This window comes from Entelurus aequoreus, linkage group LG19 (assembly GCF_033978785.1).
Source record: "Entelurus aequoreus isolate RoL-2023_Sb linkage group LG19, RoL_Eaeq_v1.1, whole genome shotgun sequence".
In the NCBI taxonomy this organism is placed as follows: domain Eukaryota; kingdom Metazoa; phylum Chordata; class Actinopteri; order Syngnathiformes; family Syngnathidae; genus Entelurus; species Entelurus aequoreus.
This window is the reverse complement of record NC_084749.1, coordinates 23,405,877-23,424,698: the sequence shown is the minus strand read 5'-3', so window position 1 is coordinate 23,424,698 and position 18,822 is coordinate 23,405,877. Positions and strand designations below refer to the sequence as shown.

The window sequence follows — 18,822 nt, the reverse complement described above, 5'->3', positions numbered from 1 at the left end:
ATGTTACCATTAGTGGTTTACTGGAACACATTTGTTTGACAATTGTTTATATTTTTCACAATTACAAAGTTTATATAATAAACATTTTTACTGGCTCAAATAAAATGATTGTCTACGGCGGTCACTCACCTGGTCTTGTCAACACGTACAGGAGTGCATGCACACATACATAAGCAATCCAAGAGAAGCAACGGACAATATGCAGTCATGTTGTTGTTGCTATTATAGAATATACATTCAATGACAGCTAACACTAACTATCAAAATTGCTATTAATAGCTAAGAACACCTAAAGCTAATGCGTGTGCATATGTTCCGTACATACGTAATTATGTCATTATGTACGAGAAGCCGTGAGAGAGCACACTATATACTGTGCAAAATATATCTGAAATTTAGCGCCTTCAAGGCATCTGTGTAAATGCAGCCCCTTTAAGCGCAAACATGACTAGCATTAGCTTTAGAACACCTAAAGCTAATGCGTGTGCATATGTTCCGTACATACGTAATTATGTCATTATGTACGAGAAGCCGTGACAGAGCACACTATACTGTGCAAAATATATCTGAAATTTAGCGCCTTCAAGGCATCTGTGTAAATGCAGCCAGCCCCTTTAAGTGCAAACATGACTAGCATTAGCTTTAGAACACCTAAAGCTAATGCGTGTGCATATGTTCCGTACATACGTAATTATGTCATTATGTACGAGAAGCCGTGAGAGAGCACACTATATACTGTGCAAAATATATCTGAAATTTAGCGCCTTCAAGGCATCTGTGTAAATGCAGCCCCTTTAAGCGCAAACATGACTAGCATTAGCTTTAGAACACCTAAAGCTAATGCGTGTGCATATGTTCCGTACATACGTAATTATGTCATTATGTACGAGAAGCCGTGAGAGAGCACACTATACTGTGCAAAATACATCTGAAATTTAGCGCCTTCAAGGCATCTGTGTAAATGCAGCCCCCCTTTAAGCGCAAACATGACTAAAGTGGTAAAACTATATTTTCATTTGCACTTTAATTTTATTGACAGTTTATTTAAGAAACATATGTTATTTATCATTTATTTAGATAGAATTTTACTTTTTTCACACTTGTATATAGATTTTTTTTAAATTTTTTACAATAGTTTTTGAGTCCCTTCTTTTGCAGTATATTTGGTTAGTATTTGTTGTTGTAATGAGCCTGACCTAAGCTTTGAGTTTGAGTTTATTTCAAACATGCAAGCATACAACATGATACATCACAATTTCCAGTTTCTCTTTTCAACATGTTTGAAAAGGAGTAGGAAGAAGCAGAGCTTTGATAATAATGTTTTGTGATTAACGCATGGTTTAATATAATTATGTTTATTCTTTTAAACTGTATGTTGGTTATAATAATTGCACAGTATATGATTAAAATCAAGAGTAAAATGACTAATACAGTGTTAATGTTTAGTTGGGCCCCTGGACCCTCTATAGTGAAAAAGTTGGGCCTCGAGGTCAAAAGGGTTAAGAACCCCAGGGTTTAGAAACCATTAGCAGTGGTGTCAGTATTGGCAAAATAGAACAAAAACAAAAGAATGTACGTCGTAGTAGTTGCAGTGGTCATCATGTAGAGAAATCACTCTTACTGAGTTGCAATGGGCACCTTCTCACACTTGCATTTGCGTTATGTCTAATGTAAACGAAGAGAATGACGTGCGAAGCAGCAAATGAACATAATGTTGCTTCATTCAGGGAAATTGCACATTTGTTGTTTACCTGTTAAACACAAAAATAAGCCAATGTTAAGTCAACTCAATATTTTGTGTTTAACTAGCACAACTGTGTGAAACAAGTCAATCAGTAAAATCCAAATAAATTAAATGAAAGAAAAAAATCTTCACTAAAGCCCTGGTAATGGTCATGCCCTTGTGGTTGTGGCCCTAAACAGTCTCATATACCGTATTTTTCGGACTATAAGTTGCAGTTTTTTTCATAGTTTGGCCGGGGGTGCGACTTATACTCAGGAGCGACTTGTGTGTGAAATTATTAACACATTACCGTAAAATATCAAATAATATTATTTAGCTCATTCACGTAAGAGACTAGACGTATAAGATTTCATCGGATTTAGCGGTCAGGAGTGACAGATTGTCTGGTAAAGGTATAGCATGTTCTATATGTTATAGTTATTTGAATGACTCTTACCATAATATGTTATGTTAACATACCAGGCACGTTCTCAGTTGGTTATTTATGCGTCATATAACGTACACTTATCCAGCCTGTTGTTCACTATTCTTTATTTATTTTAAATTGCCTTTCAAATGTCTATTCTTGGTGTTGGGTTTTATCAAATACATTTCCCCAAAAAATGCGACTTATACTCCAGTGCGACTTATATATGTTTTTTTCCTTCTTTATTATGCATTTTCGGCCGGTGCGACTTATACTCCGGAGTGACTTATACTCCGAAAAATACAGTAATGTTAATGCGACAAGCCGCCCTGATTACAGTGGTGCCTCAACTTGCAGGTGTTTTGACATTCAAGCTAGAGCATTCAGCAAAATGATAGCGTTACAAAAACACAGTTTGAAAAAGATCATTATTTTACACACCAGTTTAACAGCAACACGGCAATACAGTTTTAAATATTTTTGTTCATGAAAATATCTCCTGTGTGACGGGCGCATGCAGACCTAATTTAGCCATTAACTTTTACATTCAGTTTAAAATACTTTTAGGCATGTGCTTATTAACAAGAAAGATGACTAATTTGTTCATAAATATTTATTCATACTGTAACTATGCCGCTCATCAAGCTGTTACAAAAATGTAAGTAATTATTAAAGTGTCCATTTAGAGGTAAAAGTGAAAAATAAAACAAGAATATTTTTTATGAAAAAAAGGACAGTTAAAATAGCAGGGATAACAAACGATAAAACAACAAAACTAACTTGCTCAAAAAGAAACAAGCATTCTGAGATGATCCTCCAGATGTTTGATACTACTCTGCTCTAAATGCTCCCTTATCACAGATACAGTGTCATAAGAACAAGATCTGCTTTGCAAAATGAGGAAGTTATTCATATTTTTAACAAGAATAGGAGGACATATTCCCGCACTTTACATGTTTTCACCCGCGACGTTGATGCGAGTGGCGGTACTCACTTGCGTTCCTTTGGGAACTATGTCGACAAATTTTATCGTCAACAATGTCGGCGAATCGTTGCACCCCTATTACTGATGTAATAGGAACTTTCCAAGCGGAATCCCACAGCATAAAGGTTGCCGACCCCTGGTCTAGCCTGCGTCCAGCTTTGGCGCTTGTTTGACCGCTGTGTAGCGCTTGGACTTGTCTTTCTTAACAGCAATGTACCATAAAGATCAGAAACACAGCACTGTGAAAGCACTTGTTCCCTTGGCATTGCCCGCAGGGTTTCCAAGCTATGAGGAAAGCAATTACAGACTCTTCATTTGTTCAAACTTGCATTTGCCTCAGTGGGTGTGGGCCAGTGTCTCAGTGCCATGGTGTGTATGCTGTGCTTGCTGTTATGGAATATGACATTGTGCGTTAGGAGTTTGAATATAGCCGTTTTAAAAAATATTATTTCGTACAACATCTAACCTTTATAAACAGATTGTTGATATACCTTTAAACACCTGCATGGAGAGTTGTTTTTTTTCCCCCCAAGCATCATTTATCAGGCTGAAAGTGTGCATCTACCCCTTGTGTTCTGGAGGCAAACAGGGCTGAGTCATGTCTTTCATAACCATTTTACATTTGCAATGTTTCTGTGTTATTTTTGCAAAATGTTATATTGTTTTGTCTTTTCTTTTTTTAACTTTCCTCCAGAGACACTGAGAAACTACTTTTCACAATATGGGGAAGTAGTAGATTGTGTTATAATGAAGGACAAAACTACTAATCAGTCGCGAGGCTTTGGTTTTGTCAAATTCAAAGACCCCAATTGTGTACGGACAGTGCTGGAGACAAAGCCACACAATCTAGATGGGAGAAACGTGAGTATTTCATATGAAAAGACAAACGAAACAATACGTGTGCATATTTTCCCAAACTGTGAAGTAAAACCGCATTTCATTAGTCAGTAGTTGTTTAAGCCCAAGCAAGTGTAAATTAGTGCAGTTGCCTGCAGCTAGTCGTAGTGCTAGACTGATATTTGTTTACCCAACAAGACTTACCTGTTCCAAGTCAAATTTAACAAATTGGCAGCTCATGTTGGAATTTGGATGAATGCAAAAATATTCTGCGGTGCTTTTCCCAACGAATACAGTATTTTATCAACCATTAAATTAGATAATTCAAAGTATTTATTAATGACCAAACACTTGTTCTGTCTCCCCTGCCAGATTGACCCAAAGCCATGCACTCCTCGAGGAATGCAACCTGAAAAGTCTCAGACTAAAGAAGGCTGGGTAAGAAAATATCTGATTTCCTCTGGTGAGACAATATTAGGTGTAAGATTAACGCCGCTGCTCATGTTAAAACTGCCTGATCACAAAAAATTCCTATGGCAGACCTCTTCCTAGGCTAAGATGTTAAGAAAAATGAAACCACCATTTTGTCCATCTGTGTCCTGTCTGTTTGATGAAGATTGACCATGAAAGAGCACTTAGCAGTTTAAATAATATGGTTATTGAGCCACATTATCTTTGTAAAGGCATAATTTACATTAGGTGGTATATTGGTATGTGTCGATCGATCGGCTACCGATCAGTATCGAACAATTTTCTTGAAAAAGAATGTGATCGCCAATGTCTTTAATTGCCGATCACGAACACCGATCCCCTCTGGCTAGTATTGTATTTCTTTTTAATCCCCTGGTTGACAAGATAGCAGATAATTGTGTATCTCCATATACCAGTGGCAGACCGTGCGTTTCCCACCGAGGCCTTCAGTGATGTCCGACTTCAATGATTACCTCTTAAAATACCATAATTTATGTCACCACATGACCATTGCTGGAGAAATACTAAACAGAAACACATTTACGCATTGCTGGCCATTGAATCACCTCAACAGTGTACAAAACGGGTTATTTTCTGGCACATTTAAAAATCAATAAACCCGCATCAGCAATTAAAACATATCTTATGTGGTACTGTCAAAATTAAAATTGTAAAAAACATAAACGTGAAGAAATAAAATATTTGAACTCACAATTTGTAACACCCATTCGAAGCCGTATAAGCCAGTGATTTGAGTGGAAATGGCGGGCATTTCCCCATTTCATCGCCGACATGGTCTCACAAGATGTAGTTTCTCTTTAAAAATCCTTCTTGAAAATGGCCTTGCAAATATATGTGTTGTCTTGTCTAATTATGAAAGATGCAGACGAGGCATGTTAGCTGAGTTCTTAAAGTTTACTCCACAGCGTGCTCATCAATAACATCCAGCTGCCGGCATGGCTACATTCAACAACCTAAACAGGGCTACTGTGCATCCTCTTCACTTCTGTGGCATGCTGGGTAATGGAGTTCTTATGTTACCTAGCTCATAACATCACAATATACAGTCGCGATCAAAAGTTTACGTACACTTGTAAAGAACATAATGTCATGGCTGTCTTTAGTTTCCAATAAATTCTACAACTCTTGTTTTTTTGTGATAGAGTGATTGGAGCACATATTGTTGGTCACAAAAAACATTCATGAAGTTTGGTTCTTTTATGAATTTATTATGGGTCTACTGAAAATGTGACCAAATCTGCTGGGTCAAAAGTATACATGCAGCAATGTTAATATTTGGTTACATGTCCTTTGGCAAGTTTCACTGCAATAGGGCGCTTTTGGTAGCCATCCAATACATGGATGATTTTAGGTTGTCCTGAAGAATTTGGAGGTAATCCTCCAAATTGCCAGAAGCTTGTGGATGGCTACCAAAAGTGCCTTATTGCAGTGAAACTTGCCAAGGGGCATGTAACCAAATATTAACATTGCATTAACATACTCTTGACCCAGCAGATTTGGTCACATTTTCAGTAGACTCATAATAAATTCATAAAAGAACCAAACTTGTGACCAACAGGTATGTGTTCCAATCACTCTATCACAAATAAAACAAGAGTTGTAGAAATGATTGGAAACTCAAGACAGCCATGACATTATGTTCTCTACAAGTGTATGTAAACTTTTGATTGAGACTGTATATCTGCCACCTAATCAACGTTTTGTTCTCCTTCTTTGTGGGTCAACAATTCCTGCTTCGTGCTAAGTTGCAACTTGTGATTGGATATTCACTTTGGAATGGCAGGTTAGTATCCAATCACAGTCTCGTTAACATCAGGCTACCTAGATGGGCTACTGTCAACAACTTGTGATCTGATTGGCTATCGCAACTGTCTATCAACTCTGTATTCTCAAATTCATCCGCTAACGGTCCCGGCGACTATCCAATCACAGGACGCGTAAATGTCACGTTCAATGTCAGGCCAGCTAGAAGGCCTTACTGAACTACAACTTGTGATCTGATTGGCTATCGCAACTGTCTATCAATTGTATATGCCCGTTCACTTACAGTGCATAGATGCCTGCATTGTGGATTCTGAAGGCCCCGGGCAGATTTCGTAAGCATGGCAACATAAGCTAGCTGAATTCTGATTGGATAACAACTCTATAACCTAAAAACAACAGCGCTGGAAGGAGCATAATATGACATTAAGAGAATATGAATACTTTTAGATATTTAGGGAAAGTAAATTAAAAAATACTTTTTAATTATGATCATGATATCTGGTTATGTTAGGCCAGCAGAGAAGGCCTTGCTGGCCCTGACAGCCCACCTCTGCCATATACTATGTGGAGACGCCGCTCCCCTCAGTTTATAATTCTGACCTCCAAATAAACTGCATTTCTTAGTATAGGTATCAATATCGCTGGAGGACGAGGCTAAACATGTTATACACCGAGAGCAAGTAAAGAGCAGGCATGCTAAAAACTAAGATGTCAGCTAGATAGCTTTAAAACAGAATGCTTAGAAGTGCTTAGTAAAGTTTTAAGTAGTGTAGATGGAAGCACGTTAGACCAGAAAATAATTTATTAACCGGAATTTAGTAAGTAGATTAATAAGAGGCTTGGGAGAGGATAATATAACAACTGTTGCTGTGTCAGCATTGTCAGTCAGTACACGATATGTAACTGGAGGCCGCATCCATCTAAAAGGGTTGTCATCAGTATATGACCGATACTAGAATGATTAGATCGATATTTTTATTTCCTCAAAATCTTTTTTTATTGTTTTTCTTAATGTTTACAATTTCATATAATAATTTTCTGGACACTGGAGGACTTTGAGGGCAAAAAACCCAAAGGATTTAAATGAGAAGTAGATAGTAGTTTTTGCTTTTTCTAAATTGTTGTGTACTATTGACTTTGTTTTACCAAACAATTGCATGCAATAAAACAGATAAGGAACTAGTTTAAATTATGTGTTGTGTGTTGATATTGTTATGCTGTCAATACCACTCACCATAAGTTGTACAGTTAATACATGTTGTCTGTATCGGCAGCTTAAATCCCTGATCGGAACATCCGCAATTATGTACCTAATGTTATGGCAAGAGTGGACTTGGTAATGTATTGTGACTAAAAGACTGCAGCGTTATTAGCGCACACCTGAAAACCGCATGCCCAAAAGTTGTATGGAGATGAATCAAGCTGACAATATATAATACAGGTATAGTTGCTTTATGTTTGGGAGGGTTGATGCTATAGTTTCTGATAACACAACTGAATGAATAGTGCTTCGGTTTACTTTTGACGAACATTTTCTTTCGCTCTCCATAAGAAAAGTCCCGCATATGACTATATACGTCAAAGGAACACACTTCTTGGCACTGCCACCACGTTTTACAGACAAAGGGAAAGATGCATTTGGTAAAACCTTTGTGGTAGGAGCAGCCTGTAGCCTTTACAGTGTGAATGCAGTGCCTTGCGATTGTGAAGAGAGTGAGTGGAGGAAGCCGTGTTCCCTGATCTGTGGAGACTAGTGTTTGCATTGACATGACATGTTAAGAATTATACCCCTGGGCAAGAGTAGGACCTAATTTCTTCTGCACTGTCTGAATAGATGATGGCTAACCGGCCCTTCCCAGAGGGAATCCTCAACAGACACTGAAATCCATACAATTCCCTGTTTTCTTTCAGAAGGGCAGCAAAGCTGATAGCAATAAATCAAAGAAGATATTTGTAGGTGGGATTCCCCATAACTGTGGCGAGCCTGAACTCAGGGACTATTTCAATAGATTTGGTGTGGTAAGTAATGTCAATTACATTGCATTTTCATATTGTTTTTATGACTGCATGCTTGGACTCATACCATTACACATTTCAAGAATTCGAAAAGAGCAGATTGACATTTGTCTTAATTAAGGTAGAATAATTAATTGGATAAATTAGAGGCCTTGTCTGGTTTTCTAAACAGAGCCACTATTTCTTTGTCCAATTTAAGGTCACAGAGGTGGTAATGATCTATGATGCGGAGAAGCAGAGGCCCCGAGGTAAAAGCTGATCCTGTTTTTTTTCTCCCTTTTCCATACCCTACCATCTTAAATCTCATGACAAACTATTCTAGAAAAACAGATCATTCAAATGTAAAAATCACTTTCATTTAATCACTGCTCACAGCTTATAATTCTTATATCATACTTATTGGCACTACATTTGACGTCATACCAAATGTCTTCTGCACAAAATAGAATGTATCATTTCATTATTTGTATTCTATACCCTTATATTTTTATTATGAGCTTTCAAATGTATTTATTGCATGTGATTAATCACACATGCTCCTTTTTACTTTAACCGCAAATCTTTACCTGAAAATGCACATAAGACTAGCTAAAACTGTCACATGAAAATGCACACAAGACTAGCTAAAACCGTTACCAAGTTTCAAGCAAATAAGTGTTGGCATTCAAGTAAAACATTTTGAAAAATGTATGTGTATATTCTAATAATAAAATCTTATTTCTGTCCAAATATTAGGGTATTTTTTAAAGTAAATTTGTGCAAGTAATTTACTGCGATGAATCACAATTCAAAAGTGTGATTAATCTGAATAAGAAAATTAATAATTTGACAGCACTAGTTTTTATACTTTTCAACATCAAGCAGTGTCACAAAAAGCATATCAGTCAATCTCAGATGGGTAAAACACATCTGAAAATTGGATGTATTCATATTTTATTTTTGTATTGACATTTTGCATTTTCTTTCAGCTCACAATTCTTGTGTAAATGTATTGACCATCTTAATAATCATCGTCGCCATAAACATTCGCCTAGTGAGCGATATTAGAATTTTTATTTTTAATTCACAATTATGCAATTACTTCAACATCAGCACTCAATTTAAAAAGGTCACCAAAAGCAACCGAGCATATTAACCTTTTGAAATCCAGGAATATACTATTATTATATTTACAGTTTATATTCAATACTATCTTATTAAAATTAGTGCTGTCAATTGATCACATTTTCATATTAGAGTACGGTAATCCCACTTTTGAATTTGGACTAATAACGATTAATCACAGGTTATTACTCGCTTGCATAACTTCAATTAACTGTAAAAAAGACTCCAATATTTGGACACAAATGCAATTTTATTGTCAGAATGTCATACAGAATTTTTTTGTAAATGTTTTAATTAGTGCTGTCCAATGATTAAATCAATTGCGTGATTAATCTGCGTTGCTCCATGATTGAGATTTTTTTGTGCTTAATCACATGAGTTAACTGGTTTGAATTTGAATTTAAATTTGACATCTCTAGGTTTAATTGTTAGCACTGGGGTTTTACAGTATACCGGTACTAATTAAGTGAAAACGGTACTATACTGCCTTTTAAAATTACCGGTTTTATTTTTTTGTCATCAGCATGCAGCGGTGACATACAGAGTGGAGGAGCATGTTTAGTGTGTCAGTTTCTGCGCACACACTTTCAGAGCACACAATGAGAAACAGCGAGGAGAGGAAAAATGGCAAAGTCAATTGTTCTGGTTAATAAAGAGGGTGCTTGAAGCGCAATATGGAGGTATTTGGGCTTCAAAACTATCGATAAAGATGATGCTTTAAACACCGAAGCGCCATGCTGAAAGCTCTCCTCTAAAACATGCCTCACCAGAGGTGGCTTGATTAAAGACTTACCACCTTTCCTTCAAACTTGGCTAAACAATTAAATAACAAGCAGTCAGATCGATAGGTAATATAGTTAACATATAGATACGTAAATGCGCACACAGTTGCGGAGTTAAAACCGCTCATGTGAAATGACTGAATTTTGTAACAAATTGCTACAATTTGTGTTTTATCCTTAACAATGTGTGTTTTACCTGCTATATGTCTTTAATGTGTAGTGTCATCAATAGTTTTGATTTCAATATATACTAATTATTGTATTTGTCTTAAAGCACAGACCAAGAGTGGAAACCATAAACCATGAAGCATTTAATACAATGTCAATAAAGCTTTTTTTACTATTCTAACCTAATTCTAGATTATGGCAGGCTATATGTAATACAGTATATACACTTGTGCTTTTAGTGCAATAAGAAAAGCTCAGTGTGTTTAGTGCATTTTAATTTATATTTTAATCTTCTAAAATTGTTCGAGTGCAATAAGAACCATATATTTAATGTATTGTAAGATGTTTTGTTAAAATGAAGCAAAAAATGTAATTTTTTTGGTCCCCCCTTTTTTTAAAAAAAAAAAAGCATCAATGTTTAGAAATACATGTTTGTTCTGGTACCAAAATATTGATATCAGGAGTCAGGACACCCCTCGTTTGCACTACCTGTATTTGCTCAAGACTTAGTAACAGTTTTATCTAAAGTCCTGTCTGGGTATATTGTATACAGTAGGTAAAAAAGCAGGTTGCGTGATATACGTATACGGATATACATGATTCATGCGATATTTCTTTGTGATTAATCACATGAGGTAAGTCTATTTTTGAAAGCTCTTATTAAAATTTAAAAAATCTGTTTTCAGGAATCCTGTCTTGACTCTGAGAGAACCTTAAGAAAAACTATAAAATCCCCAAAAAATAATGGAAAGTCAATAGCAGGTGCTATGGGAGGCAACACATGAAATTAAAGGGGACAAATTAGAGGCAGCCAGATGGTCAAAAGGCACTTATAACAGTATGCGTTCCAAAGGGAGACTTGTCCTTCAAAGCGGCCTATATCGGGAAGGTTAAGAAAAAAAAAGGGTTGACGTGTTTGCTACTCAAGAAAAAAAATTGCCCTACTTACTTCCTGACAGTAGAAGTAGCATCTCATAAAATCTAGTTCAATCTTCATGCGTTCATATGTATAGTGACATGTTTAGCGTGAATTGCCACACTGGGAATCCGAGCCGCCACCGGCAATGTTGGTGTCAGCCACTGTCCGCTGAGCTTCAGTCACATCTGTTTGGTCTCCATTCGTCCTACATTACAATGACGCTTCGACCAGTGACCCACAGCATGTTCTGTGTTACCACTCCTCCTTCAACTCATTTACTTTCTGTTGGGAAAAACCCAGAATAGTTTGTCATTGGAATTTAACATGATATAGTGCACCAGTAACCACCATTGCACTTTAATTTGCATATTTTTAAAACCTTAAAAGCATTAGATGTTCAGTATTGGAATAAGTTTTCTTCACCTTGATTTTTCACATAAATGATACATGTACCTTAAATGGCATAGTGTGTTTTCCATATGTAGAAAGTTAAGTATTTTTGTAAGTAAGCCCTTTCTATTTTTCTTTCCTATGTCCCCCTTCTCCTTGTGAATTGTTTGACTGTGATTAACTGTGTCTCTTAAGATCTGTCTTTTCTCCTTTAGGTTACTGTACATTGACTGGTACCACAGAGGTACAGGCCTAAGTCTTTAAACTCTCCTAACTCCAAATCAGGAAAAATGGGGTGTACACAAAGTTCTGTTGTAAACTGGTCTGGAGGTTTCTGTACCTTGACATATTATAAATATTGCAGCTAATATTATTTCAGTTTGCCTATATTCATTTTGCATTTAACTGTTTGGTAGCAAAAAATAATCAAAACTGTTTTAAATTTTTTACTTAAAGCTTTTTTTTTTTTAATTGCTCGCCTGTTTTTTTTTTTTATCGATTTAAAAAAAATTATGAATCAAATTTGAATTGGAATACATAAGAATAGCGATTCGGATGTGAACCAATTTTTTTTGCCGCTCCTAATACGCAGTGGTACCTCTGTTTTTGTTAGTAATGAGTTCTAAACGTTCATACAAATGTAATTTTACGGAAACACTATAAATTTTTCCTAATAGAAAATAAGTTGTCCCTCGCCATATTGCGTTTCAAATATTGCAGCTTCATCACATTTTTTTGGGGATATAAACAAAAAAATTATAATTTAAGGCATTTTCAAAAACTCTTTTGTCCGAAATTAAGCATAATCAAGATGGCTAAATAAATGAAAAATATCAACACTACAGTAGTAATGGCTCAATGCAATTCTGACTTCGCAAAGTTTGATTGCTGAAGTATGACGTATATGCGCAGCGAGTAAGCATGAAGATGGCCTAAACACATCTTTTTAAAAATGGATTCTTTAAAAAACAAAATTAAGAATATTAATTTATTTAGAATTGGAATAAATATCAGATTCGGTATTTGAATTCAATTCTGCATTCAATTTCTGAATTCAATTTTGTAACACCATTAGTCGTTAAACATAGATGCAAGTTCAATGTGAACAAGAAATAGTGTAACTAAGATAGCACGTGTTTTAACTCTCTAAATTCAGCATAAGGGCAGGCCATTGACAGATGTTAATTATATCAATAGGTCATGATATAATTACTAGGGTATGCTTGGCTGGGGGTCCCTGATGTCTCACAGGCTGTTTAAGCAGATTCAGGTTAGGTCCCCAAGTAGAGATGAGTGCACAACCCAGTTCTGCAATAGTTGGAAGTCAATCAGATTAGAAAGTAGATCACTGTGAAAAGTTACCGTTTGTCATATGTGTGCTTGACTTAATCTCCACATTCCTCTATGTGTATTTTGTGCTGATGATCTTTGTATATTCCCCATAAAAAAACTCAACAGTCACTTTGGTAGACCAGTTATGGCCTATATCTTTGTGTTACCATCCTCAGTGTTTTATTGTTGAATTTTGGCTTATCCTGGCTGACTCAAAAGTAGAATATAATATACATTTTGGGAAAGCTTGGAGAACGCTTTAGGCATTCTACAGTTTGTGTTTTTCCATATTTTTGTGATGCATTAACAATAGCTGCCACAAGTGTGAGTGTGTGTGTGTGCGTGTGTGTGTGTGTGTGTGCTCCACAGCAAAATACCCAGGACAAGTCAAGGTGGGGTTTGCAGGAATCGCATCATGTAATGTAATATTTGCAGAATTAGAACTGAAGTCTCAATTGAACTGAATTTTTCACATACAATCAATTTGTGCACCTGTCATTACTTATGCTTAACATATTGCGACATCCTCCGAACCCCAGGTGCCTCTTGCTCAGTCTTGACTAATCCTCACTCTGCTGAAGCCCAATACTGTTCTTCATCTTGTGTTGTCACAACCCCCCTGCTACCTTGATTCACTTTTGGTCGTTGGCTAGGTTTTGGATTTATTACTTTCGAGGCCGAACAATCAGTGGACCAGGCTGTCAACATGCATTTTCACGACATCATGGGCAAAAAAGTGTGTAGTTGTAGTTTTATTTTAACCTTCAGATAAAACAGAGGCTCGGGCGACTGACATACCAATATACCATGACACTGATATACCTACAGTATATACTCGTTTTCATGTTCAACTCACACTGTACCTTCTTACAATTAGGCTTCTGACTCGGTGCATTTCATGCTAAACCCTACTTACTCTGCAGTGATTTTTCTGCCATTTCTCTATGTACTCACAATATGCTGTATTGAAGATCTTGTCGCCCAAGGCTTTGTTTAAAACCGACCACTCCTTTAGGATGTAATAGGTGTCATTTATTTTAATAACTTTGATTTTATTTGTGAAAACAAGCACACATATCACTACATTTATGCATAAATCTGTGCTCAATAAGAAATACTAGCCATTCACAATTATCTGTATTACAGAATATAACTGTCCTAAAGGATTGGTCCAATCTGTTCCGTTTAATTGTTCTGATATTTGGTTGTCAGGTCACTTTCACGTCAACATTATTTTTACCTTAAACCAGTCTGAGTGACCTCAATCAAAGAATCTCCATACTGTGTCCAATAGCTCTATACAGTAAATATGACAATTTGCAGGTCTCTTTTGAAATCACAATAGAATTGAACAATGTTTTCATGTTGTTTAAAAGTTGGGGGGTGTTTCTGTGTGTGTGTGTGCCAGATGGATAGGCTTTACAGCGCACAGTTAACTCCGATAGTTTAAGGCAAGCTTTCCAACTGGGACAAAGTCAATACATTTACCATGGTGTAATTTTAAAGTGCCTCTCCTTACATTCTGCCTGCTCTGTGAAGCAAACACAACCCACCTGGAACTTAATTTGAGTAATGGGCAAAAAAACAAGTGCATTTATATATTGTTCAGTTCAGACTAGGGATGGGCGATCTTGCCTAAAATCTATATTGCGATATATTTTGCAGCCGCCTGCTGTCACGATAAAAAACACATTTTATTAATTGGCATATAAATGACAATAGTACCATTTCAAAACCGGTTAGAAAGGCTCCTAATTTGGCCGTTGATTTATGCGTAATGCGTCATTTCCAATTGTATTATTTTGCCAAAACTATTATTAAACTACTTGATGAAGCGCTGGCTGTCCTAAGTCGGGACCGCTCGCCTGTGCATCGGTTGGGGACGTCTCTGCGATGCTGACCTGTCTCCGCTCGGGATAGTCTCCTGCTGGCCCCACTATGGACTGGACTCTCACTATTATGTTAGATCCACTATGGACTGGACTCTCACAATATTATGCTAGATCCACTCGACGTCCATTGCACCGGTCGCCCAGGGGGGGTCCCCACATCTGCGGTCCCCTCCAAGGTTTCTCATTGTCCCATTAGGTTAAGTTTTTCCTTGCCCTGATGTGGGATTTGTCGTTGTGGCTTGTGCAGCCCTTTGAGACACTCGTGATTTAGGGCTATATAAGTAAACTTTGATTGATTGATAATTTACTGTAAAAGAAAACGTATTATTCTGTTGTTTGGATACTTTAGTTTTGGGCGATACTGTAAATTTGGGTATCAATCCAATACCAATTCGTTACAGGGGCAGTATTGGTCATACCAATGCTGATCTTAAAATTTTCATGATCGTTGAATGATTAAAGTTTTGATCACAATTATAATCAGACAAAACCACAGGACGGCGGTGTAACAATATCAAGGAAACATTAAAAATATTTCCTTATTCTCTTTTATTGCAGTACCTTAAATATTTAAATAAATTCTAAATAATTACAGATAAGTATAAACTACTTGTGATAATAAAAAAGATATGGATCGAATAATTGGAGTATTGACCATATACTTACACTAGATATCGTTACTGTCAATATTTGTATTGATCCACCCACACCTGTTTACATTCAAGAGCTCTATCTTAGCGGTCAGCACAGCTTATTGTATCCTTCTACGGTGTTTAGTGTACTATGATTAGCTATTCCTTCTTCTCCATTGATATTGATACTTGTAAGAAACATAGTTTATTTACTTCGATGACGGCGATGATTGGTTTTCCGCTATCAAGGACACGGGCGTTATCCGCTGGCGAGGACGTTATCCGCATTGAGGACGGACGTTATCCGCTGGCAAGGATGCTACATTGCGTTTAGGACGCGGTCGTCCGCTTGTCGCTGTTAAATTTTCAGGACACCGCTCGAATGTGTCAATATGCATAATCACAATATAACGAAAGCTCTTGCATTGGCTACATTTTATATCATCTATCTCGTATATTGTGTATATCGCATAACCCTACTTCACACTAGCCAACGCCTTAGGGTTAAATAAACATTTAGATGCAGGTAATACAACATCCATTGCGTCCTGGACATTACTCAAATAAATTCTGATGACACTTAAAATCAGTATTTCACTGAAGTCCATTTTTTTTTATATTTAAAGAATGACTTACTCATTAAAATGTCTTGCCTATTAAAAATACTGAAAACATTTATTCCCATCTCATTAATGTATTCAGCTCAACCTGTAAACTCTCCAGTTTGACACCTTCTTGACTTTGCTCTGGTTCTTCAGCAGGCATCTAGGCTCAACTTCATCTATTGTTCTTGACTTGACATTACCTTACACTGGGACTTGAGGGAGCTAGGGAGATATGAGTTACAAATTTAGAAAATGGAGCACATCAAACTGTGGGACAAATCCAAGTTCTGCTGTTGGGGACTGTATAGAAGTCATGGTATCCATCACACGAAGCTGTGATGCCCACGGGAGAAAGCGCTGCGGTAGCTGCCCGCGGCGGGGGCCACTACAGTACTAGACATGTGCGCGTAATTGGGTCGACAGAGAAAAAAGAGAGGAGGCTGGGGTTGCTTGCAACACCTTTATAGCTGGATGGAATTTGTGATTCATTTTCCTCCTGCAAGGTGACCCCAATAACTCAACACCTCAGTGGATTTTTGGTCAGCTCCCCATTAGTCTCAAACCGTTTTCTTGAATTGCTTAACTGTTTGTTGCTGTGCCGTGTCACACAGATTTTTTAATTAAAAATGTATCTCCCTATACAGTGTACATTAGGGGTATTCAACTTGGGGGCCACATTTTCAGAAAGCTAAGGATCGGGGCGCTGGACTTATTATTTTTATTTATTGTCAGTCTTATTTTGTATATCTTGTAGAAACCGTGTCCTTTACAGTAGACATTAGATTTTGGAGTTACAGGAGCACTTTGCTGTTTTTACTAGACCTTTTGGACAAAAAGCTAGTCAAAGATCATCTCTATGACAGCACTTTAGTGTTTTTAATAATTGTCTGAATAAAATTAAGTCTCTCACAAGTTTATTTTAACTGGATTCTCAGGCCACCAGTTGTATAGCCAAAATGATGAAAAAGAGAGGATTTAATGTTGAACCTTGTGGAACACCACTAGTATAATTAAATAGGTTAAATAAATTACTACAGACTGCATCTGAAGTAAACAAGCTAGATTAACACCTTACAAAAAATGTGTAACAGCCAAAAAGGAGAGGACTTAAAGGGGTACCTTGAGGAACGCCTGTTATGTAAATCACAAGTTTGGACCCCAGTGTTCTATGTTTGCTGGCAAGGTTAATGTCAATGCAAGGATCTGCCAATATGTTAACAGTGGTCCAAGTTCCTCTATACAACAGGAGCACTCCAGTGTTTTTAGGAATTTGATGTAAACATGTTTGTCTCCAAAGTTTTTAACTTAACCAAGTTGAATAGCCCTGGTGTGCATCCATGGAGGATACTCATAAATACAAGAATAAAGAGGTGCAAAATATGTATTATAAGATATGAGAAGGCAGGACAAAAGGACCAAAAAGAAAACAAGTATTTGTATTTTCTTCTTTTGACACAGTATGAAGATTCAGTTTTACACAAACAAATGTTCATTTGTTCTTTCTGCATGGTTTTCTTTTTGTATTCTGTTATAGTTGAGATACGATTTTCTCTTTACATTCATTTCCCCCTTAAAACTTATTCCAAGTAGGATACATTTAGATTTTTTTTGTAAGCAATAGATGAAGAAAGGTAAGTTTTAACTTTTCATTAGATATTTATCATATATATGTATGTATACATAGAAGGCAGTTCAATAATTAAATATCTATGTTTGTCAGGTACAGTTTAAGTACACAGGTACGTGTTCAGACCTGTCAAGTATCTTTGGCAAATATTTGCATCACCAACTCTATTGGATTGGGACCTTTTTTTAACAGTACCTGATACACATACATGCTCTATTCCAAAAGTAGATTGTTCAATTTGGCCCTAAACAATATGTTGTAAATCCTAACTTTGCGTTACGGCAGGTCTGACTAGGTGAGGGACTTCATTGATCCTTAACTGGCGTTACCAAATGTATTTTCCTTGTCCTATGTCCAGGTTGAAGTAAAGAAGGCTGAACCTCGTGACAATAAAGCTCCCGGCCACCTTGGCCCGGGCCAGTGGGCACCCAGGAGCATCTTAAGTGCAGCTAATGGTTGGTCAGCACAGCCCACCCAGACCTGGCAACAACCATATGGGCCACAGGGTGAGTGGGAAGGAGCAAATAAACATTACCCAAAAAAGATAATTTTATGGTAACAAAATGCCCTTTTAAAACACAGAACTGGATTCTGTAAACAATTGTTTTTAGTTGAGAGTATTGTAATTTCCCTAAACTTTATTTATTTTTTTCCTGTAGGAGTTTGGGTTGCGACTACAGGCCCGCCTATAGGTAAGAGGAGATCAGTATTTATATGCAAACAAAAACTGTATATCAATTCCTCATGTTGTTCTATCCTTTATTTTTTTATTACTTTTATAGCATGAATTAATTTGTCCTATTTAGCTGGAGGTAAATAGGGAGAAGTTTTAGTTGCTTTTATGATTGCATGTTGAAAAGGTGATATTTAATAACTAGATACTTAGACTTCCTTTTTATTGTCATTCAAATTTGAACTTCACAGTACAGATAAGAATGAAATTTCGTTGCATTAGCTCATTGTAGTGCAGGATAAAAGAGCAATAATTAAAGTTATAGTACCAATGATTGTCATACACACTAGGTGTGGTGAAATTTGACCCATCCCCTTGTTCACCCCCTGGGAAGTAAGGGGAGCAGTGAGCAACAGCGGTGGCCACGCTCGGGAATAATTTTTGGTGATTTAAC

The 18,822-nt window shown here is 36.8% G+C and overlaps 1 protein-coding gene across 7 annotated transcripts in view; it reads left to right on the top strand.

Annotated features, from left to right (window-relative positions):
- dazap1 (DAZ associated protein 1) overlaps positions 1–18,822 on the top strand; it is a 76,389-nt gene that overhangs the window by 34,210 nt on the left and 23,357 nt on the right. For 5 of the 7 annotated variants that reach the window (XM_062028126.1, XM_062028123.1, XM_062028127.1 and 2 more), the window contains exons 3-9: positions 3,830–3,996; positions 4,345–4,410; positions 8,140–8,247; positions 8,444–8,492; positions 13,593–13,675; positions 18,054–18,201; positions 18,355–18,387. In XM_062028126.1, coding sequence (XP_061884110.1) covers positions 3,883–3,996; positions 4,345–4,410; positions 8,140–8,247; positions 8,444–8,492; positions 13,593–13,675; positions 18,054–18,201; positions 18,355–18,387 — 601 coding nt within the window. In that variant the 5' untranslated portion in view covers positions 3,830–3,882. The remainder of the gene's footprint in view (positions 1–3,829; positions 3,997–4,344; positions 4,411–8,139; positions 8,248–8,443; positions 8,493–13,592; positions 13,676–18,053; positions 18,202–18,354; positions 18,388–18,822) is intronic. The other 2 variants (XM_062028124.1, XM_062028130.1) reach the window with 2 other exon arrangements.